At 41.0% G+C, this 24812-nt stretch overlaps 1 protein-coding gene across 4 annotated transcripts in view; it reads left to right on the plus strand.

Annotated features, from left to right (window-relative positions):
• Positions 1 to 15459: 15459 nt before the first annotated feature.
• The window catches only part of APLP2 (amyloid beta precursor like protein 2), an 87198-nt gene continuing 77845 nt past the window's right edge, over positions 15460 to 24812 (plus strand). For 3 of the 4 annotated variants that reach the window (XM_011286479.4, XM_011286481.4, XM_011286482.4), the window contains exon 1: positions 15460 to 15667. In XM_011286479.4, the coding sequence (XP_011284781.1) occupies positions 15563 to 15667 (105 nt within the window). In that variant the 5' untranslated portion in view covers positions 15460 to 15562. The remainder of the gene's footprint in view (positions 15668 to 24812) is intronic. The other variant, XM_011286480.4, reaches the window with a different exon arrangement.

Raw genomic sequence — 24812 nt, forward strand, 5'->3', positions numbered from 1 at the left:
ACCCATGAACAGTGAGATCATGACCTGAGCCAAAACCAAGAGTTGGACACTCAACCGACTGCACCACGCAGGTGCCCCTGCATAATTTCTATCAGATCTGAAAGATTGTGTACAGAGTCAAATCTCAATGTTTCAAGTAGCAGTTCTAAAGCATTTTTAAATTATTTGTATCAGCTATTCAGTCCTGTCTGCTTTTCACAAGCTCTTGCTTTAGGGGCGCCCTCTTGCTCTTCAGGTTCACCCCTGGATACTCTTTGGTATGCGTTACAAGGGAAAAAAAAGTATTTTTCTCACGATACCACAATACTATTTTTGCATCTAACAAATGTAACAAAACTCCTCAAGATGAATCTTCATTTCATAATAGTTTATCACGGCTGTATAATTTAGTGTGTACCTACCATCAAAGTACAGGTGGTACAACCCTGGTTTTCTGAAAAGATCTGGAACAAATCTGGTCATTCCAAGATTAGAAACATCTGAAGGCATGACAGTAGCTTTACTCTCTACATGGTGATTAGCTCCCTGTCTGGTCTGTGACCCATCCCAAAGAGGGGTGAAACCCAGTTTGCTATGGCATATCTGGACACAACTCAAGTCCTCAGCAGCCTCCATCATGTAAAATGTAACGAGGGACTTAAAGGCTGATTTAGAATACGTTTCTGGACTGCTGGATGCAGAACCCTTTTTATCTCAAAATAGTACACACATCATCAAAAGTCCCTGTAGGGCAGGCATCCAGGAGCTGCTCTGAATGCTGCTGACTGTGCTTTTAAGGAGGTGTGCCAGAAAATGTGATCAGGAACCACTTCTCATAAAAAGTCAGTAGAGACAGAGCCACATTAAGGCGCCTCCAGAATTTGGATACCACGGTACCTCTTGCAGGGAAAGCTACTGAAAGTCAACATTTCCATACTAAGCAGCCATCCGCTTGAATAGTGCTGTGGGTGAAAAGATGGGAAAAACTCATTTCCAACAAATGAATGGTAAAATATTTGGTGTCGTTTAAGCAATCTCTGTCTAGTCTAGTCCTTAAGAAAGAGTTCTGGAAAGAGGCAGACCTCGGTTCAAATCCTGTTGTTTCTACCTATTCTCTATGTAACTTGGAACAAATTTTCCAATCTTCTTAAGCCGCAGAGAGTTGTATTAAATTAAAAATTAAATGAAGTGATTGTCAATTTTTCATATACCTTGATATTTGGAAAGAATGTTCCCAAATAGTATTCAGTAGTTTCGTCTCCTTAAAATCTGAACCCCATTGTCAATTAATGTACTATCTCTTATATCTACAAAAAGCAATCTCTTGGATTTGGTTATCTTAAGATAGTACTTTAAGGGTTCAGAAAATGTCAAATTTCTGATCTACAGAACAGAGAACTACCGTATGACCCAGAAATTCTACTTTTAGGTATATGCCCAAGAGAAAAACACGTATCCACCCAAAAACTTGTACACAAATGTTCATAAAAGCATTATTCATAATAACCAAAATGTGGAAACAATCTAATATCCATCAACTGATTAATGGATAAGTAGTATACATGTATAATGGAATATTATTTGGCAATAAAAAGGAATGAGGTATAATACAGGCTGCAACATGGTTGACCTTGAAACCAGACACAAAAGACCACATTTTTTTTTTTTTAAAGACCACATGTTTTAAGATTCCATGTATGTGAGGGGCACCTGGGTGGCTCAATCGGTTAACTGTCTGACTTCAGCTCAGGTCATGATCTCATGGTTCGTGGATTCGAGATCCACATCAGGCTCTGTGCTGACAACTCAGAGCCTGGAGCCTGCTTTGGATTCTGTGTCTCCCTCTCTCTCTGCTCCTCCCCCACTCATGCTCTGTCTCTCTCGTTCTCAAAAATAAATAAACATTTAAAAGAATTAAAAAAGAAAAGATTCCATGTGTATGTCTTAAAAAGACAAATCTATAGGTATCGAAAGTAGATTAGTGGTTGCCTAAGGCTGGGGGAAGGGATTCTGGGGGGGAAAAAGAGTGAACACTAATGGGTTCAGTGTTTCTTTTTGGTGTAATAAAAATGTTCTAAAATTGTGGTAATAGCTGCACAAATCTATAAATATACTAAAAAACCGTTGAATTGTACACTGTAAATGGCTGACTTGTATGGTAGGTGAATTACATCTCAGTAAAGCTGTTATACAAAAAAAACAGGACAAAACAGCAAACAAAAAACCAAGAATAGGCTTTGGAGTCTGCTTCTTGACACTCTCATTCTGTGAGGCTCTGCCTGAGAAATCAGCTGGGTTCCCTCTCTCTGACATTTCTTAATTGAAACAACAAACAACCAAATAAGCCAAAGAAGAAGATGTCATATTAGCTTGTCCTACATCTTATCTTCAACTCAAAGGTTTTCAAGTAATTTTATTTTATTTTATTTTATTTTATTTTATTTTATTTCTAAATGTTTATTTTGTTCTTAAGAGAGAGAGAGACAGAGACAGAGACAGAGACAGAGCATGAGCAGAGGAGGGGCAGAAAGAGAGGGAGACACAGAATGGGAAGCAGCCTCTAGATTCTGAGCAGTCTAAGCCCGATGTGGGGCTTGAACTCACAAGCCATGAGATCATGATCACGGCTCGTGAGTTCAAGCCCCAAGCCAAAGTTGGACTGTCAACCGACTGAGCAACCCAGGGGCCCCAGTTTTCAAGTAATTTTATTTTATTTATTTAATTTTAAATTATAATTTTTTTAAAATTTACATCCAAATTAGTTAGCATATAGTGCAACAATGATTTCAGGAGTAGATTCCCTAGTATCCCTTACCCATTTACTCCTTCTCCCCTCCCACAACCCCTCCAGTAACCCTCAGTTTGTTCTCCATATTTATGAGTCTCTTTTGTTTTGTCCTCCTCCCTGTTTTTATATTATTTTTGTTTCCCTTCCCTTTATGTTCATCTGTTTTGTCTCTTAAAGTCCTCATATGAGTGAAGTCATATAATATTTGTCTTTCTCTGACTTATTTCACTTAGCATAATACCCTCCAGTTCCATCCATGTAGTTGCAAATGGCAAGATTTCATTCTTTTTGATTGCTGAGTAATACTCCATTGTATATATATACCACATCTTCTTTATCCATTCATCCATCAATGGACATTTGGGCTCTTTCCATACTTTGGCTATTGTTGATAGTGCTGCTATAACCATGGGGGTGCATGTGTCCCTTCAAAACAGCACACCTGTATCCCTTGGATAAATGCCTAGTAGTGCAATTGCTGAGTGATAGGGTAGTTCTATTTTTAGTTTTTTGAGGAACTTCCATACTTTTTTCCAGATCAAGTAATTTTAAAGCTGAGGGGTTTCGGGGCACCTGGGCAGCTCAGTCGTTGAGCGACCGACTTCAGCTCAGGTCATGATCTCCGGGTTCATGGGTTTGAGCCCCGTGTCAGGCTCTGTGCTGACAGCTCAGAGCTTGGAGCCTGCTTTGGATTCTGTGTCTCCCTCTCTGCACCTCCCCTCCCTCTCAAAAATAAACATTAAAAAAAAAAAAGCTGAGGAGTTTCATAGACTACTTAATCAACATGTATTCAGTGATACACAGAGTACCAAATAAAGAACTAAAATCAGGACCCCAGGAAGGATATTTGGGACAGAGGAAAGATGAAATTTGTGGTTTACCTAGCAGTAAGATCCAAACTAAATTGTTGAGAAATAGGATCATTGATATTGTCTATTTCCTACCTAGTATCCTTTTCCCAATTCTCCCTTCATGTTTGATTTTCATTCAATTATCACCCCTCTTCCATGCTGCCCCCACCTTCAATTCCTGGAGGTCCTGGTTTACTTAAGACACTCAGCACATTTCATTTTTGCTTCTACTCCCACCCCATGTCTTGGTTATTGATTCACGAGAAGGTATGTGACCTAAGTTGTTCAACCTGAGAATTTCAGGGCTCTTGTTTAGAAGGCTGAGGTAGAAGCTGTCTCTACTTCTGGATAATTTCTTGTGTTGGTATAACATAGGATCCAAAATTTTTACAAATGACTCATTGTTAGCCTGTGAATGAAGCTTGCCTCATGAGGAGGACCAGGAGAATCACAGAGATGTGAGCTGAAGTCTTGATTGGAACCATGCCTGATCTCTACTCCTTTACCTCTAGATTTTTCCAGTTATATAAGCCAACAAATATTATTTTTGTTTAAGCCAGTTTGAATAGACATTTCTATTATTTACAGCCCAAAACACAAAAATGTTACAATTCTAATAAATTCTAAACTCGTATCTAAACTTAATATCCATTAGGTTGCTTAGGACTATGCCTGGCATGTTGTAAGTGCTATATGTGTTAGTTACAGTTATTATCAATAGAAGTATTAGTATTATAAAGTAAAGATGATAATAATGACTAACCAATCTTCTTAAGAGGTCATTGGTTTTTTTTAAATGTTTATTTATTTATTTATTTTGAGAGAGCTATAGAGTGAGTGGGGGAGGGGCAGAGAGAGAGGTAGACAGAGAATCCCAAGCAGGCTCTGCACTGTCAGCGTAGAACCCGACATGGGGCTAGAATTCACGAACCGTGAGATCATGACCTGGCCAAAATCAAGAGTCAGATGCTTAACGGACTGAGCCAGCCAGGCACCCCAACAGGTCATTGTTAATAAGACAAAGAAAAACAAAACAGAAGTGAATCATTTCTTCTTCTATTACCAAAGTAATACATATCCATTATTTTTAAAAATTATTATTTTTTTTTTATTTAATTTTTTTAATGTTTATTTATTTTTGAGAGACAGAGTGGTGTGAGTGGGGGTTGGGGGGTGGGTAGAGAGAGAGAGAGAGAAAGACACAGAATCTGAAGAGGCTCCAGGCTCTGAGCCATCAGCACAGAGCCTGATGCAGGGCTCAAACTCACAAGCCGTGAGATCATGACCTGAGCCAAAGTCAGACACTCAACCAACTGAGCCACCCAGGCGCCCCATTATTTTTTTATTTTAGAGAGAGAGAGCATGAGTAGGGGAGAGGGGCAGAGAGAGAATCCCAAACTCTGTGCTCAGTGTGGAATTCAATTTGGGGCTCAGTCCCACGACCCTGGGCTCGTGACCTGAGCTGAAATTGAGTCAGACACTCAAACAACTGTGTTACACAGGTGCCCTAATACGTATCCATTATAAAAAATTTGAAAAATGCAGCAATACATCAAGAAAAATAAAAGAATCTTCTACAACACCACTATCTAGAAAAAACTAGTATGTTGGTTTATTTTCTTCCAGTCTACTTTAAATGTGTAATTAAAATTATCCTATATATACAATTTTTCATTTTGCTTTTTAAAAATTTACCTTCTCTCATAAGCATTTTTTCATGATTTATTCTCATTTTGGATACTTTTCCTAGGATGGAGTCCTAGAAATGAAATAAGTAGACTTACAGGGTTCTTTTGAACATTGAATGGGATAATGGACACAAAAGAAATTTGAAAACTGTAATGCGCTATACAAATATGAGCTACTATCTTAATATCATTATCACTTCCCCAAACTTGCTCTTCCTCCTGAATTTTCTATTTTGCTGAATTTCACCAGCATGGTCACTACACCATAAATAACCAGGCACAATTACCTACTGTCCCCTGTCAAGCACTTACATGCTATGTATTGGGCACAACAGGTAAACACTTTCCATTACTCCATTCAGTCTCTTTAAGATCCCTGATCAAAAAGGAAATATTATCCTATTTTGCTAAGAGAATACTGAGCTTCAATGAAATTAACTCATTTAAGGCCACACAGTCAGAAGATCAGGAATCCGAACCCCCAGATTCATCTCAATCTAAAGTCCTGCTTTAACCATTGTGTTATCTGCTACGGTGCCCTGCCTTTTCCCCAGTGTGCATTTTTCTATTTCTTAGTCTTCAGATGGGGCAGTTTCTAATCCCTGTGGTGACCCTCCTCTGCATTTCTACTTTCTTCGCTCTGGTTCAGGCTCTCATCGCATCTTCCTGGATTATTTCAGTAGTCTCCTGGCCTAGACAATCCCCAATCCGTCCTGCTGACAGAGTGATCTTCCTAAAATGCAAGTCTGACCATCATTTAGTTTTTCCCAATAGCTATCAAGATAGAGTTCAAAATCTTTAGCTGAGCACTCTTCTTCATGATCTCTCTTTCCTCTGTTGTACCTGTATGGCGTCCTGTCACTTCATGCTGCCCTGTCCATACATAGACCAATGCCTTGGCTTGGCTGACACCTGCCAGCCATAGACACCTTTGTCCAGATGACTCCTATCTTTTCAAACTCAGTTAAAGCATTTTCTACTTTGGGAAGTTTTTCCTTTATCATAACACTTTTTAACACTGGACAAATTGCCTTTATTGATTAAGCAAATCGACAACAAGAAGCATATCATATTTCACTTTATATCCCAAGTAAAGTACATGGCACACCATAGGAACTAAACAAATACCTGGTGAATGAATTATTATGTGACTTTGGTATTGATGTCTTATCAGCAAGTGTTAGGTTTTGTTTTGTTTTGTTTTGTTTTAGTGTTTATTTATTTTTGAGGGAGAGAGACAGAGTGTGAGCAGGGGAGGGGCAGAGAGAGACAGAGACACAGAACCTGAAGCAGGCTCCAGGCCCTGAGCTGTCAGCACAGGACCTGACACGGGCTCAAACCCACAAGCCACGAGATCCTGACCTGAGCAGAAGTCGGACATTTAACCAGCTGAGCCACACAGGCACCCCGGGAAGTGTTAGATTGTATCAATAAAATACACACTGTCCAGGAAAAGGCTATTATACTCTGTATGGCATGTGAAGTACTGTGTTCAGTTTTGGAGACCACAGTTTTGGAGGCTGGTTGGCCAACTGGAATGTATATAGAAGTATGTAATACACGGTAACAAGGTCTGGAAACGTTCACAGGTATAATGGTTACAGAAATGAGTCTGTTTACATTAAAGAAAAGTCTTTGAGAATGGGGAGGGCAGAATGGGGTATGACAGTCATCTTCAATTATGTGATGAAGTTTATCTCAATAAAAAGGCAGAATTTCTAACCGTAGAGCTGTGAATTTCTCCATCTTTCCATTATGGATATCTTAGAAAGAACTTGTGCTCAGGGTGGAAAGATCACCCAAATAGCTTCAAACCCTTTGATTGGGGGCTTCTCAAGCTGTGTAATTTCACATCAGCTTTTCTGAAAAGCAAGTACCGTGTGGAAATCATCAACAATAAGAACTTTTAGTGTAAGCAGTTCCCAGCACTGAGGTTTTTATCATCATTTTATATTTTCCGCACTGAAGGCAGAAGAAATCATTCAATGAAGCACCGAGCATGAGCCCTAAAAAATGTGGCATCATTATAGGCAGCTGAGAAAATAACCAGAGCATAGAGGCAAAACATACCAAGTACAAGAAATGGAGTGGCTTCTTTCAAATCAAAACTCGGGGAACACAACAAATGGAGGATGGTAAACAAGGCAGGACCACATGATAACAATGCCTCCAAAAGTGATCTGCAGCCAGAGGCAGCTTTTCTGCAGACCTAATACATAGTAAGTTTCAGGGACACCCTTTTGTCCGTCTCCTCCAAGGTCCTGGCAGGAACCCTAACTATCTTATATTGCCTTTACAAGGGTACCCAAGACTATTTAGGTTTTAGGCATTACAAACCTTGCTTGCTCAAGCCTGTAAACTAGTTTACCAGCAAAACAAAATTTAGTATATGCGTAATGTGTTTAAAATTGTTTTTCGGGCATTTTATTTCAGACACACCTACATACCGAGATTGTAATCAGTTAAGTCAATATTGTCTTTGAAAACAAAAAGATTTTCACATGTATATTCTAGGGCCAGATTCCTTTCCATGTCTAGACCCTGCTTTGCCATTCTCGAATTTGGGTGCTCTGTACAGATTTTTTTTTAATAATTAAAAAATGTTTATTTATTTTGAGAGAGAGAGAGAGCACATGAGCCAGGTAGGGGAAGAGTTAGAGAGGGAGACAGAGAATCCCAAGCAGGCTCCACACTGTCAGGGCAGAGCCAGGGGCAGGGTTTGATCCCACAAACCGTGAGATCATGACCTGAGCCGAGATCAATAGCAAGTCACTTAATCAACTGAGCCACTCAGGCGCCCCACTCTGTATTGATTTTAAGTATTTGATCATTTTGTCTACTTGAATTGTTTGCAAACCAGATTCATCCTTTAGAATTCTTCTTTTATAGCAGGAGGTAGGAGAAACCCTTTACAAATTAAAATGTTTAAATCTTAATTACCTAGTTATGTGGTGAAGGTGTAAATCATGTAAGGTTAAACTTGTTCTGCTTCAAGCCTAACATCCCTCTGAGAAGTGATTCCACCTGTTCAACATCAGTGGCAGAGAGAACACAGAAGCCTTCTAAGGAGAGAAATATGGTTCAGCTAGATAAATTTTCTAACTCTTCTTGAGTCACATTTTATAGAGTGACTCCTGTGTTTATTAACACAAGTGTAGTTTTAGAGAATATCACAAAATTACATTAAAATACAAGCAAAAATAATGGCCAGCCATTGACGTATTTTTAATATATCTATTGGGAGATTTATTAAACTAATATTTTCTGATATCTGGCAGAGAGTTGGTGTTAGTATGATGTGAGCAGAAGACCTTAAGTGTTTTTGTTTTTGTTTTTTGTTTTTTTTTAGTAATCTCTGTGCCCAACGTAAAACATGGGACTCAAACTTACAACCCCAAGATGAAGAGTCCCATGGTCCACTGACTGAGCAAACCAGGTGCCCCAGACCCTAAGTCTTTGAATCACCTAAACCAAGGTTTAATTTCCTTCTTTGCTACTTACTGGGTTTTGGCTGTGGGCAAATTATTTTGCTTTTTTTTTTAAGTGTATTTATTTATTTTGAAAGAGAGAGAGAGAGCTGGTGAGCAGGGAGGGGCAGAGAGAGAGGGAGAGAGAGAGAGAATCCCAAGCAGGGATTCTGTGCTGTCAACATAGAGCTGGATGAAGGGTTCGATCTGATGAATGCTGAGATCATGACCTGAGCTGAAATCAGGAGTTGAATGCCCATCCGACTAAGCCACCCAGGTTCCCCCAGTTACTTCACCCTTTTGAGCTTCAGTTTCCTCATCTGTAATGTACGCATAATGCTCATCTTACAAATCTCAGTGGTCTCTCTTGAGTTTCAGTTTCTCCCCTTCCCGCAGTACCTTCAATCAGTGACAAACAGCCATGACAACACAACTCTTCACCCAGCCCAAAGGGAGTTTCTCTACTAGTTGAGTCTTTCGACAGGTAACATCTTGGGAGAGTTGATTGTACTCGTTAGTTTGCCTTCAGGAGCCACTTAAACCTTTACTTCCTACAAGTGACTTTTATCCTTAAATGATCAATGACCATGTTCAATGTCTCCCAGTGTAGCGGTCCTTTCTTAGTCCTCATCCTACTTGGCCTTTTCTAGTATGAGACTCTATACTGTGATGATAAACACTAGTTAAATAGAAAAATAATATATCCTTCTGGGTTTCTTTCTGCCTTTCCTTCTCTGTCTCCCTGCCCACTGGGCTATCTCGTGGATGTAACTAATGCATTTCTGGGTGGGTAATTTCCCAATTCTAATTCTAGTTCCAGCTCATCTCTATGCTTACTTTCTAATGCATCTCCAACATACATTGAATGCTGGAGATTTTGCTGGCATCTATCATCTCCAGCCTCCTCCCATCCCCATAATCTTCTCATGTTTTCCTTTTTTGCCAATGGCATTGTCATCATCATATTCTCCCAGGCACCATGTTTGGCAACCTGAGGTTCTTTTTATTTCTCCTCTCTTTCTCTTCTGCTGACTTTTGCACCTGTCTCCTTTTCTATCCTGCTGCATTTCTTTTGGCTGTGCCCATATTTACAGTTCACAATAGGCTCCTACTTGGCCTCCTTGCCTCTAAGCTCTAGCTTATTCCTTGCATGGTCATCATACTCAATTTGCCTAAGAGCCAACTCTACTTATCCATCTACTTATCTACTCTACTTGGTCCAGAGGTTTCCATGGCTTCTCAGTATCTTTTAGGTAAACGCATCCTACCATTGCCATTTATTACAAACTCTGCTCTCCAACTAAGTGAAATACTCACATATTCCTTACATGCTTCAAGCTTTTCCAGTGCCACGCCTTCACGCACATTGTTCCTTCTGTGCTTCTTGTTCCCTCCTGACCCTCTATATGCACATCCTGTGTGTATTTCCAAGAAATCTCAGTGATCCTTGTCTCCTCTGTGATCCTTGCCTGATGTCCTTAGTAAGATATAACCAACTTCCTCCTCCTCTTCATTCTATATAAAAGACAGGCTGTTCTCCTCTTAGGTCATTTATGAGTTTCTACCTAGTACTCTACTTACACGAGCATATTCTATCCTCTGTCAGATTTTAAAGCTCATTTAGTTATGTGTTCATTCAGCAAATGTTTTTTGAATGTCTATTAATAGAGGGTCAAGCCCCAAGTTAAATTGTGGAGGTACAGAAATGAGGAAAACATGATTCCTCCCCTCTAAGGATTCATAATGTAATGAAGATGACAGTAAAGAAAACAAATGGTTAATATTTGGTTTACAAGCAGTGTGTCAGAAGTGCGTCTAGAATGTTCTGGGGAGCACAAAGGAGGTGCACAAACAGCCTTGGAGAAGAAGGGAAAGAGCAGAAAACTTCCACAAGCAGATGATATTTGAGCCAAGTCTTAAATACTGAGTCAGTCATGGATGGGGTGGGGAGGGGATGTATTCTGGGTGTGGCATATTTAAAGGGTACCCGTTACAGGCCAAGGACAAGGCACATTACTGGTTCATATTTACTTCCAATACTGTAATGTCCCAACCTATGTTAGGGAAGGGAAGGGAAGGACTGTTCCATTATAAAATGTTCACCATTCTGATTTGTAATGATAAAAACAAAGGCAATGTAGGGAGTTGTCAAAAGTTACATTGTATCTAAGTTTAAAATTTTAAAATCATGACCATTCTTATTTTTCTGATGTTAAATGTTCTTTTTAAAAAAAGCTTATTTATTTCAAGAGACTGAGAGAGAGAGAGAGAGAGAGAGAGAGAGAGAGAGATCATGAGTGGGAGAGGGGGAGAGAGGGAGGGAGAGAGACAGAATCCAAAGCAGGTGCCATGCTCCAGGCTGAGCCCGATTTGGGACTTGAACTTATGACCATGAGATCATAACCTGAATTGACATCAAGAGTCTGACACTTAACGGATTGAGCCACCCAGGCGCCCCTAAATGTTATTTTCTTAAGGAAACAGTGTTGATAATACACAATTGTATCTGTTTTTTTAATTTTTCAAAAATTTTTATTATTTTTTTTAAGGTTTTATTTTTTTAAGTCATCTCTATACCGAATGTGTGGCTTGAACTCACAACCCTGAGATCAAAAGTCATCCAACTGAGCAGCCAGGTGCCCATATCTGTTTTTTTTTAATTTGTTTTTTTTTAATTCCAGTATAATTAACACATAGTGTTATATTAGATTCAGGTGTACAATATAGTGATTTAACAATTCTATACATTACTCAGTGCTCATCATGGTAAGTGTGCTCTTAACCCCCTTTACCTATTTGACCCATCTCCCTACCCATTTCCTCTCTGGTAACCACCAATATGTTCTCTAAACTTAAGAGTCTGTTTGATTGTTTGTTTGTTTGTTTGTTTTGTCTCTTTTTTCTTGGTTTGTTTTGTTTCTTCAATCCCACATATGCGTGAAGTCAAGGTATTTTTCTTTCTGTGACTTGTTTCACTTAGCATAATATCTTCTAGATCCATCCATGTTGTTGCAACTGGAAAGATTTCATTATTTTTTATGACTGATTAATCCATTGTGTGTGTGTGTACATACACACATATACCATATCTTTATCCATTTATCTATTGATAGACACTTGGGTTGCTTCCATATTTTGCCTATTGTAAATAACGCTGCAATAAACATAGGGGTACATATATCTTTTTGAATTAGTGTTTATAGATAATACACAGTTATATCTTAATGTAATGTTTTATTTGGAAAACTAAAACACTGTAATTTTATTTTTTATTTATTTTAAAGACTTTATTTCTGTATAATCTATACACCCAATGTGGGGCATGAGCGCATAGCCCCGAGATCAAGAGTCACACACTCTACCAACTGAGCCAGCCAGCCACCCCAACACTAGCAATTTTATTTTTGTTTATTTATTTATTTAATTTTAGAGAGAGAGATTGAGAGAGCAAGCAGGGGAGAGGGGTGGAGGGGCAGAGGGAAAGAGAGAGAGAATCTTAACCAGTCTCCATGTTCAGTGTGGAACCCAACTCGCTCCCACAACCCTGTGATCATGACCTGAGCCGAAATCAAAAGTCAGAAAATCAACCATCTGAGCCCCGCAGATGCCCCAACACTGGTAATTTTAAATGAGCTGCTATAATTTTTGTTTTCTTTTTTACTAGTCCCGAACACATTCAAGAGTTGAGCTCTCAAAGGTATTAGTGGATTAGAATTTCCTGGAGAGCTTCAAGAAAAAAAAGAAAAGAAAAAGGACTGATTCCCTTATGCCACTTTGCCTTACTAATTCAGAATTTCTGAAGAAGGAGTTTAGGAGTTTGCCTTTTTATAAATCTTCTTAGATGATTTTGAAAGCATCTTGCTTGAGACCATGTATTCTAGCCTGGCTTCCCTCCCCCTGAGCAGGAGTTGGATGAATAAGTGTCAAATGAATGTGGGTCTATACACTTAGGGACATATACTTTACTTTTTCCCCCCAAAAATGAAATGCACATATCTTAAGTGTACATGGAAGATCCCTCTTTCAGGAGAAAGCCTGACACTTAGGAAGAGAGACAAGATAGGAGGTGATTTTAGGGCCTTTTACTTTTGTGCACTAAGGGTAATAAAAGGAAAATATAAAACTCTTCAAAGGACTTGGTCACTGACATGGGCAGATGTAGGATGAAAAATTATTGTTTGGGAATTGCAAGATTAGTTATTCTCCTTTCAAGTGTCATTTAATAAAAAGAGGGTAACATTTTAAAGTCAAGAATATTGATGAATGGGGCAATAAACTCTTATTAATGATATTTCAGTGACCTGAAAAGGCAAATAAACTTCTTCCAGGACCTGGCTAATTTTGGATTGAAAACCCCCTAAATCATTTTTCTGTATTTCCTTGTCCCATCCCATGGTATTAGAGCCCAGCCTTGAATATACATTCCCAAGTGCATGAATATCAAGCCACTGCTCTGAACTCAGGTAATTTCACTTGCTTTTCTCTCAACACTCAAGTTCACAGAAATTTAAAGATCCCTCTCTGTCCCAAAAATAAATAAACGTTGAAAAAAATAAATAAACGTTGAAAAAAAAATGTTAAAGATCCCTGAGTTCAAGTCCCTGATTTTGTGGGTAAGGAAACAGGCCCCAAAAGGACTAAACGGCTCACCTTTGCCTCCCCAACAGTTTTGGAACTTACACAGTCACTTGATACTGTTTCCATACATACTTTCACAGACACTTGCATTTGGTAACATGTTCAAGCTCCTGTAACTCTGTAGAGTTAAGTCTCTTCCTGCTTTTCACTTCTGTACATTCTCTTTCCACCGAATCACACAAATTGGTGAGTGAGTCAGGTTTATAACATTCACTCATGACTGAGAAGAAAAGGGAGACACTGTGTGTCTTAAACAACAGATTTTTTTTTTTTTTTTTTGAGGCTGTTAAGTCCAAGATCATGGTGCCTGCTGATTTGGTTCCCTGAGAAGGGCTCTCTCCTGGCCTACTACTGTGTCCTCACATGGGTAGCTCTCCTATCTCTTCTTATAAGGGCACTAATCCCATCATGAGGGCCCCACCTTCATGACCACATCTAACCCTATATAACTCCCAAAGTCCCCACCTCCTAATAGCATCACACTGGGGGTTAGGGCTTCAACATGCATAAACTTGGGGAAGGACACAAATCAGTCATAGCAGCTGTTCCAGAACTAAGACCAGAACCCAGCATAATTGGTTTCAGTGTGGCTGCATGAAAATGTGCTGAGGTCTCCACTGTGAGAGGCCCATACCCCAAGTCTTATCAGTGGCAATAACAGAAGTATAGAAATAACCAAGGGAGCAAGTGCCATAATGGGAAACAGCATTCGAAGGGGATGACATTACATCCAGGGGACAGAGGAAGAATGAAAATATTTTCAAAAGGTAGGGATTGGAGAGAAGACATTATAGGCATGGAAAGGGCTCTATTATGGAAAGGAGTGAGTTGTGTTTGGGAAATAGGGCAGAGCTTGTTTAACCACCAAGAACTAGGCACATCACGCAATAAGGCTGGAAAATCCAGAGTTCTTCTCATGACCCTACTGTTTACTCTGTGGACACTTTTTTTTTTTACCGTCTGTTTCCTAGGGAAGAGACCTTGTTCTCTATTTATTAGGTTGATTCTACAGCGACTAGCGAAGACTCTACAAAGGGTGGTGTATAAATCACACGGCTATTGAAAAAAAGCCAGCAGAGCACTCGCTGCGGCGCGACCGTGCCAGTGGTGAAATGGGGCAGGAGAACGTTTTCCCAGTTGAAGTGGAAATGCAGTGGAGCAAGAAAGCAGAGAAGCTGGTTTCTTGGCAGTGATCTTAAACTGAAAAAGGAAGAAAAAAACGATCTTTTCCTAAAACACACACGGGGACCTGGGCTTTAAGGTCAACGTAGTCTTTGCACCACTGGTTTCCAGTGGGAGGCAGGTATCCCTGGCTCGAGCGGCCGCTGGGAATGAGGATTAAGGATGAGGCCTGAGGAACGGAGGTCAAAAGCGTGGAAACACCGCCCAGCATAGTCACGGGGAAAGGGCAAACCCTGCTCTGGGCAAGCAGCTCGCTGGAGACCGGCACGCCTAGCGCAAGGGTAGGCAGAGGGGGGAAGCTCCCTGGTTTTAGGCCGTCCCCAGCGTCAGGGGGAGGGCCTTCAGTAAACCTGCCTGGGCGCGGAACAATTCTGGTGTTTAACAAAAATTTTTAAAAATTCTGTTTTTAATAAAACGTTTTTCAGAACCTCAAAGAGGGCGGTACCCAAAGGAATCTGAAAAATACCCCGCAAGGCTAGGGGAGCGGGGCGTGCCCCGAATCAGGAGGTTGCAGGCGGTCGCACAAGCGCTGCGCAGCCAGATAACCTTTCACGGTGCAGGAGGCCAGAGCAATCCCCCACCCGCAGCGGAGCCGCGGCCTCCAACGCATCCCGCGCACACCCCCTAGCTACGCGGCCGCAGCTACGGTCCCAAGCGGGGGCGGGGCCGTCACAGGCAGGGGGCGGGGCCTGCCGGGGCTCGCGGCTGGGGCGGGAGGGAGGTGCGGGATCTTTTGTTCCCTGATTGGGTCTGGGCCGAACAGGGGGCGGTGCCTTGGGGCGGCTCTACGGGGCGGCATTGGGCGTCGGAGAAGGAGGGCGTGGTTTTGTGAAGTCAGTTCCGGTTGGTGTAAAACCCCCGGGGCGGCGGCGAACGGGCTTCAGATGCTTCTGGGTCGCGGTGGGGAAAGCTCCCAAGTTGTTGTGTGTGAGCTGCATTAGTCGAGTGCTTAGAGCGACCCGGCGAGGGATGGCGGCCACCGGGACCGCGGTCGCCACGGCCACCGGCAAGCTCCTGGTCCTGCTGCTGCTCGGGCTCACGGCGCCTGCCGCGGCACTGGCTGGCTACATCGAGGTGGGGACCGGGCGAGCGCCCGAGCGCAGTCTCCTTCGGCCGCCGTGGGAGCGCGGCCTGCCAGCGGACCGGCGGGCCGCGGGGTCCGGGCCGGGCTGGGGGCGCGGCGTGGAGAGCGGGGAGTGGGGGTGGTCCGGCGCTGCGGCGGGTCTGGCGGCGCCTCCCCCGCCCGCCCCTGCTTGGCGCAGTGCTTAGCGCTGGAGGTCGAGCTGCCTCCGCCGCCGCAGAGGCCAAATGAAAGGCATCGGGACTGCGGGGGGCGGCGGGCCGCCTCGGCCGCCCCAGCCCCCATACCGCCCGCGGCGCCGCCACATCCTCTGGGGACCCTGCGCGGCTCAGCCGCTCAACCCGTTCTCCCCCGGGATTCCGCGAGCCTCTGCGCCCCGAGGCCGCGGCCGGCGGTCCTCCGCTCCGGACCTCGGTGCGGCGCGGCTCCCTCCGGGGGCGGCTCCGCACAGACCCCAGCTCCCGGGCTGAGGCGGGCAGCGCGCTCCCCGCGTCCGATGGTTGGGCATCCCCCCTGGAAGCAGGAGATGCAGCCTTTGTTGGCAGCGTGGGCTTTGCCTGTGGGGATGCAGGCTTCCTGGGCTGGCTCTTGGAAAGTGTCGAGGTGCTGGGGCGAGCGCCGCTTTGGCTGCACCGGGAGAATGCTCCTGCACCAAGCAGCGGGTGTGCCTTCGGCTTCCTGTGTGCCTTCCTCTCAAAAGATCCACCGCTCTGGCATCAGGCCTTTGGGAGGAATCGTTAAATATAGCTGTTTGTCTAAGTCTAGTAAACAACGGGAAACCCCTCTTTGGTGTTTGCGCTGCTCCCCTTTTCAGTGGGTTCCAGCGAGGAGGAAAGGTACCGATGAAGACGGTGCAGAAACTTGTTTAATCCTACTTTTTTTGGCGTCAGAATTTAAGTAGCTGTTCTGCATCTGACGACCCCATCAACATCTTTGTGCGGCGAGGTGGTTAAGTAGCCTGGGTTCTCGGGTGATTCGCTGGAGTTCAGGCCGCGGGAACGGGCAGGGTTGCTGGGGTCGGTGAGGGTTCGAACAGCGTGGTCTGGCCCTTGCCGTTGGTGAAAACCTTTCTGTTCCTGAGGGAGACAGGGGACTTTATTTTTACTTGCCTTCTGGATATAGTGCTTGAACTGTCGGATTGGAATGTGCTTCGGGTGTAGTTTATGTCTTTTCCCTCTTCACTGTTTTTAAAATTACAATAGATTTCTGCGTATTTAGCTAATTTCAGAGAGAAGTGAGACTGGATTGGATTACATAGGCATTGACTGCGAAGTTTCTAGCAAAACCCTCAAGTTAGAATGTGGTCTTCTACAGAATGTTTAAACATTTCCAGGGTCAAGTAATCAAGAACACCCCTCCCATGGAACGGCTTAAAATATTTGTGTTCATCCTGCTTAACGCTTTATGATTCTTTGGAGGAAGGTGGGGGAAGGAAGTTATGTTTTAAGTAGGAATAGTTAATGTTTCTACATCCGTGCTTTCAGATGAGGATTATTTTAGTTTCCACACAGTGGTAAGATTTGTATCTGTGATCCCGATGTTGGGAGAGGTAGATCAGTGGATGGCAGAGGAAGGGGAAAAAAAGAATTTTGCGTGGAACATAGAACTTTTAGGTCAGGGTGTCAAAAACGGTTTTGCACCCTCTTTTACCTCACTTGCCAGGGGAATGGGTAATTTTAGGCACTCGTAGATTCATCATAAAGGAGTCATTGGTTTTAAAGAACATCTTTTAAGTTTAAGCAGAATATTAACACCTGTATGGATGCCTGCAGAGAAAGAAAAACTAGCAGTATCAGAATTAGTTGTGGATTAAATTCAGTTGTTACCCACAACATTGTTCAATTGAAAAGTCTGGCTAGATACAAGGTATTAATTAGACATTTCCCTAAAATGGTTTTTAAATGCTGTTTTATGCTAATTTCCGTCTTTGAAACTATATTTTTGCCCACACTAAATTATCTTTCAGATCGTTTTTCCTTTTGTCAAGCAGGCAAAATGTTATTTGTGTGTGTGTGTGTGTGTGTGTGTGTGTGTGTATATATATATATATATATAATTTCATTTCATTTATTTGCTTTCAGGCAAAGGATTGCCTAAACCTTGATTTAGATGAGAATGGCCTAAATCAGGATGTCTTTGGGAAGGTCTTTATTGAGATTAGCCAAAGGGATTCTAGCCAAATCCCTGATCAAGTTGCTTGGCGCAGAATTATTGATTGGCAAATCGTTAGGGTTGCTTGCTGTTGACGGAATTAATCTCTTACACCTGTTTAAAAAGAAAAACCCACCTCGGTACTCAGGTCATTGGTTTTAAATCCAGGATATGTTCTGTTGTGTGCATGCTCCCTCCCATTTGGGATTCTCAGACCGTATTTATGCTGAAACTCTGCACTCTTTAACAATGGACATGACGCTTCTGAGAGCCAGAACTCTGGTTCATTCTGCTAACATTTAAAAGAGGGGCATTTATTTGATAGGCAGTTTTCAGGAAGCTCAAATACAAGGTATGACAATTGATTTAGAAGATAAAGAAGGCTTTGTGTTGGTATTTCTGAGTGGTGGTTTAGGGAATGTCTGATTGTGACTTGGGGAGATGTTACGGCTTCTGGCAGGATTATCAGTCATTTTATGATAACTGCTAAAAATCTTTTGGTGAATATGATAAACTAAGGCTTAGCAATCAGGTCCTCCTATCATAGAGGGTATTGGTTTCATCATCTAAATCTGGGCTCTTTTACAGTGTAGCCACATGTGGCTCCTGAGCATGCAGTGTGGCTAGTATGATTAAGAAATGAGTTTTCCACTTTATTTAATTTTAATTAACTTAAGTGGGCATTTAAAGCTGAAAGTTCAGTGATTGGAAAACTTTTAACTGTATTTCAAACAACTTGGTTATGTCGGTCTACTTTTTCACCTGTATACTTAATGAAATCTAAACGCATCAGGAATTTGCTATGAAAATTTAGCATCTGAATTGAGATGTACTCTAAAATGCACACCAGATTTTGAAGACTTAATGTGAAAAAAATTGTAAAATATCTCACTAATAATTTTTATATTGATTACATTGAAATGATACTTTAATCATTGGCTAAGTAAAATATGTTAAAATTAGTTTCACCTGTTTCTTTTAATTTTAATGTGACCACCTGAAAATACAACCCATAGAGCTTATATTTCTTCTGGAGGGTGCTAATTTAATGTCTTGCTTGCAGTCGGTCCAGCATGATCTTGTTTTTTAGGACAATTTTAAATGTTACTTTTTGGTTACTTTTTTCAATTAAAAATGTTATTTGGAGATAATTTAAGCTTACAAAAATAGCGAAAATTGTAGAAATGGCTCTCATATCCAGATTCACCAGTTGTTAATGCTTTCCCTATTCAGCATTTGCTTTATCTTTCATTCTATTATTATGCATTTTTTGCTGAATAGTTTGTGAGTTGCATAGTCGTGCCCCTTAACCCCTTCATTGTATATTTCCTAAGAACCAAGGACATTGTCGTAACATGGAACTCTTAAAACATACCTTAGTACAGTTATCAATTTAAGGAAATTTAATATTGATAAAATACTTTGATCAAGTCTCCTGTTTTCCAGTTTGTCAGTTGATCCAATAATGTTTTTTATAGCATTCGAAAGCATAGTTATTTTTAAAGCTAAAGAGCTTTAAAAGTCTTGGCAGTAACATGTGAAGGGCTATTAATGTTTTCCAAATATAAAAAGCAGATTTTTAACTTCTCTGATGTTGCTTTGACTTTGGAAGACCAAAACTTAAACACTGTTCAAGATTCTTGAATTATGTTGTTCACCCTTAATGAAATCTTGGGCTTATGCACTTTTTTTTTTTTTTTTTAGAGATTTTATTTTTAAGTAATCTGTACACTGAACGTGTGGGGCTCATATGTATAACCCTGAGATCAAGAGTAGTATGCTCTACTGACTGAGCCAGCCACGCACCCTATTCTGCATTTTCTTTTTAAAATAACAGAAGAAAGGTTATATAGGTTGTGCACATTCACTGTAAAAACTAAAAAACTACAGATAAATAAAAAGCTGAAAAAATAATCTCATATTATCCAGGAAAACGTCACTGTAAACATTTTGGGGATATATATTTTTGCAGATATATCAAGTACATATATCTTATAAAACTGGTTTATAGTGCATATTGGAGCTGGTACCTAACACTTACTATTTTGAATTGTCCTGAAACAAACTACTGAAAGAAAATCAAGTTTTCTGTGTGACAAAAGGTAGGGATAAATCTTTGTCCAGTAATCGTAGCTTCTATGGAGGGGGCCATTAGGGGGAGAATTTGAAATCGTCTATAATTCAGTTTTCATGAGTTGTGTTTTAGTGAGATAAAATAGATTACCTTGATGCTTAATTAAATTTAGTGTCGTGTACCTTGATCTATGGCCTAAGATGGAAAGTGAACCATGTAGGCCCATTCAAATAGAAATGGATTCCCATCCTTTGTATCAACTACAATTCATTACTTTTGCTAAGAGAATGTTTCTTACATAATCATCTTGAAGGTTTTTTAAAATGAAATTTCTTGAAACATAACTAAAATATGCTTTTAAAATAAGACTTTTCGTTTATTATGTCTCCTGCTAGTGTTTATTGAATCACTGTTGTGAGGTTCTGTGTTAGATGCTAAATGCTACATAGTAAAAACAAATACACGTAGCGCTTTTTTACTCTACAAAGTGCACATGCATGTGATTTGTAGGCCCCATCCTCAGAGGTTCTCATTGAGTGCATCTGGGATTCTCAGTTTTAAATGCTCCCCAGGTGATTCTTGAGTGCAAGCCGAGAAAAACAAAACTCCAGGAAATAAAAAAACCCTAACAGAACTCATTTGGGTACCTTATCTGCTGTCTCCAAACAGTCTGCTGAAGTGTAGGTATTGTTATCCGCACCTAAAAAGGGAGTCGGTAGAGGCCGAAGGTTTAAGGCCATGCAGCAGGGCCATGGTATCAATCTATCCATCGTCTTCTAAATCTGTTGCACTTTTCTTTTCTCTGTGTCACGGTGTTTCATAATATTTCTCGTGTCGTTGTAGATTTCTTCTTCTCTTTTCCCCACTACCTAAATATTTGCTTTAAGAGAAACTAATTTAGGGGCGCCTGGGTGGCTCAGTCAGTTAAGCGTTCCTACTTCGGCTCAGGTCATGATCTCACTGCTTGTGAGTTTGAGCCCCTCATCGGGCTCTGGCTGACAGCTCAGAGCCTAGAGCCTGCTTCAGATTCTGTCTCCTGGCACTCTCTGCCCCTCCCCCACTCGCTTTCTGTCTGTCTCAAAAATAAACATTAAAAAAACCCCTGATTTCCCAGAAGTTCCAATATATCATGAATCAATATATACCGAAGTCTTTGAAGGATGTAATTACAGGGGACTTTGCCTTTTCACATTTTCCATGGATTTTTAAACACTTCTAATGCCTTTTAACATAATGTGCCAGTTCCCTCCCTCTCTAAATAGTAAGCTTGTTTCATCTTTGTGTTCTGTAAAATTTAAGGAAAGGAAATTTAAAAGACCGCCTGTGGAGGGGGGGATCTTCTCAAAATCAGGGTATGGGATTATTTGGAAGAGAAAAGACTATCCTCACCAGATTTACCGTCACTAGCCTACTGGATAGACAAACCATAAGAAGAGGGTGACACTATAACCACAATGACTGGAATAAGACTGGTCCAGAGAAAAGTTAATCAGCATTTGAAATGGGGCACCTGTGAGATTGGTTACTTGAGCAGCTCAGCCCAACCTGTCCACTGGCCCTTTCTCAGCCGAATGCCTCTTGTGGTTGCAGATTGGGTGTTGTGGTTCCAGAGGACGTGCTCTGGTATAAGGTCCAGGGGAGGAAGAGGCTGTCTCTTCTTGTGTATCTCCCCTTAGGGTGAAGAAGTCTTTCTCAAAGCCCACCAGCACAGTATCCGCAAGTCTTACCGGACAGAATTACATCAGATGCTTCTGGCCAAACCAGTTCTCAAACTGGCGGGAATGGTGCTGCCAGCTGGGTTCTGTTGGAAGAGAGGGCTGTGGATGTTGGGTAGATAACCTGATGCCTGCTACAAGGGCATGCTCCATTTGGGAGCTTATATAATAGCTGGGCTGGCTGGAGGGAAAAAGAACGAATTTATTCTTATCTAAATGATCTGTGAATTAAACATTTGCTGGCAAATTGGAGAAATTGGAGGAACCTCACACAGTGCGTTGATTAGGATCTTGGCACTTCATTTTGAGGGATGTTGCCATCTAGGACGGAACGGCTAGAGTGGTGAAGACCTGAAACTGGGATGAACTGTAAGAGAGCTATTGAGCCTGGAGAAGAAGACAATGTGGATTAATGGTGGTGGTGAAGAACGTTAAGTATTTTAGAATATTTTGTAGTTTGTCTCTGGAAGGCTAAACAGATGAATTGCAAATACTGAAGCAGAGTTTTTATGTGGAGAAACAGGCTGAGAAGAGTGTAGGATATTCTTTTGTTTTACTCCCTTTAATTAGGACTATTTCCAACATAGTACAGCAAAAATACAAGATACTCCTAGATACACCACCCAGTTTTGTCAAATGTTAACACTTCCCATATTTGCTTTAGCCTTTTTCCCCTCCAGTACTAAAACATTATCGATACAGAAAGAAAACATTGCAATAGAAAGGCCTCCTTTGAACGTTTTCTAATCCCATTAACCTACCTTTCCAGAAGTAAGTTTTATCTTGAGTTGGGAATTTAGCATTCCCCTTCATGTTTTCATGTTGACAGACACCCCTTTCTTTCTGGATTCCACAGAAGTTTGCTCAGTCTCTTAGAGTTGTAATAAATGTTTGTTATCAGTGTGGAAGTATTCATTGTTTGAACATACTATGATTTAAAAGCTGAGATACTTGGATGGAAAGTAAAGCTAACCCCGTACTCAAAGGTGCCAAGCATGCGTGGCACCATTACAACCCTCCCTCCGTCAAAAGCCCCTGAGTATTTTTGAGCTTTTAAAAATTTATAGTTCAGTGTGTGTTTTCATAAAACACGTACTTGTGTAACCACTGCCAAGGTCAAAAAATAGAACATTCCCACCCCAACCCCCTTTACCTCCCCAGGTATTATTATCCTGACCTTTAGGGTCATTACTTACTCTTTATAGTTTTACCATCCAAGCTTTATCCTAAAGCACTGTAGTTTATCCTGTTTTCTAGATTTATATAAATGGAGCCCTTCCTTCTGTATGTATTCTTAAGTACCTGGGCTCTTTCAGAAGCCATGTTTTGTTTTGTTTTGTTTTGTTTTGAGTAATCTCTGCACCCAATACAAGGGCTCAGATTGACAACCCCGAGATCAAGAGCCACATGCTCTTCTGACTGAGCCAGCCAGGCACCCTTCTTTCACTAACCATGTGGTGTTTTGTTTTGTTTTGTTTTTGCTTTTGCTTCACGCCTAGTGCAGAGCCCAACACAGGGCTTGAACTCACAACCCTGAGGTCAGGATTCAGACACTCAACCGACTGAGCCATCAAGGTGCCCCTTACCAACCATGTTTTTGTCATTTGTATTGTTGAGTGTAGCTGTATAGTTCTGCTGATGGACATTTGGGATGTTTCCAGTTTGAGGTTGTTGGGATACTGCTGTTCTCTGTGACTTACATTTTTATTTGTCTTAATGATGTCTTTGGGAGAAGTTCTTAATTTTGATGTATACTTTATCTGTTTATTATTATGATTATAGGTGCTTTTTGTGTACTATTTGAGAGGTCTTTTTGTACCGTGAGGGCAAAGTTATTCTCCTAGATTAGGAGCTTTTTATTTTGCCTGGCACATTTAGAACTACAATTTACCTGGGACTGATTTTTTTGTGTAATAAGAAGTATGGGTCTTTTTATTTTTATCTTTTCCATATGGGTATGTGGCCCATACCATATGGCTATCCAGCTTGCACCATTTATTGTCAAGGTCATCCTTTCCCTTCTGTTCTGCCATGGTGCTTTCATTGCTAATTAATATCTCTGTGTGGGTGAGTCTGTTTCTCGACTCCCTTAATCACTGATGTCCATGTGTATCCTTGCACCAAGCCTGTGTCTCTCGATACCTATACTTATATCTACCAGAGCATGCCCTTTTATCTTGGTTGTCTTTACTAGTGTTTTGACTATTTCACAATTCTTTTCTTTCCATATACATTTCATCAAAATCAAACACTGGATAGAATTTTGATTGGGATTGCATGGAGTCTGTGGTTAATTGGGGAAAATTGACTTTTATAAATAATCTTACAATCTAGAAACATGGCATATACCTTTATTTAGGTCTTCTCTCATTACTCTCAGTCTTTTGTATAGGTTTCTGCATAGAAATGTTGTACCATCTTGTGTTGGATTTATTCATAGGTATTTGATTATTTTTAATGGTGTTGTAATTTTTTTTGTCCTTTTTGTTGTCCTGCATCGTGGAAATGCAGTTGATACTTCCAAATTGACCATGTATCCAGGAGACTTGCTAAACTAGTGTACTAATTCTAATAATTTGTGATTTTGAAAATTTCTGAATATATTCTGTGAATTATGACAGTTTTATTTCTTTCCTTCCTGTTCGTACAACTTTTCTTTAAAAAAATTTTTTTTAATGTTTGTTTCTTTTTGAGAGACAGAGCATGAGTGGGGAGGGGCAGACACACACACACGCGCGCGCGCACACACACACACACACACACACACACACACACACACACAGAATCTGAAGCAGGCTCCAGGCTCTGAGCTGTCATCACAGAGCCCGACGAGGAGCTTGAACTCACAAGCCGTGAGATCATGACCTGAGCTGAAGTCGGACGCTTAACTGACTGAGCCACCCAGGTGCCCCATAGCTTGTCTTTCTTTTTCTTGCTTTATTGCACTGGCTAAGACTCTAGTAAAATGTTTAAGAGAAGTGGTAATAACTGATATCTCTGTCCCAACTCCTGATCTCAAGAGGGAAACTATTTCACCATTTATATAATACTTGTAGGTTTCTTTGTAGATACCATGCCCATTATTAGATTAAGGAAGAGCTCTTTCATTCTAAATTTGCTAAAGATTGCTGTCATGAATGAACATTGAATGTTTTTCACTTTTTTTTTTCAGTTAGTAAGATGGTCATGTGATTTTTC

Source organism: Felis catus, chromosome D1 (genome assembly GCF_018350175.1).
Source record: "Felis catus isolate Fca126 chromosome D1, F.catus_Fca126_mat1.0, whole genome shotgun sequence".
NCBI classification, from domain to species: domain Eukaryota; kingdom Metazoa; phylum Chordata; class Mammalia; order Carnivora; family Felidae; genus Felis; species Felis catus.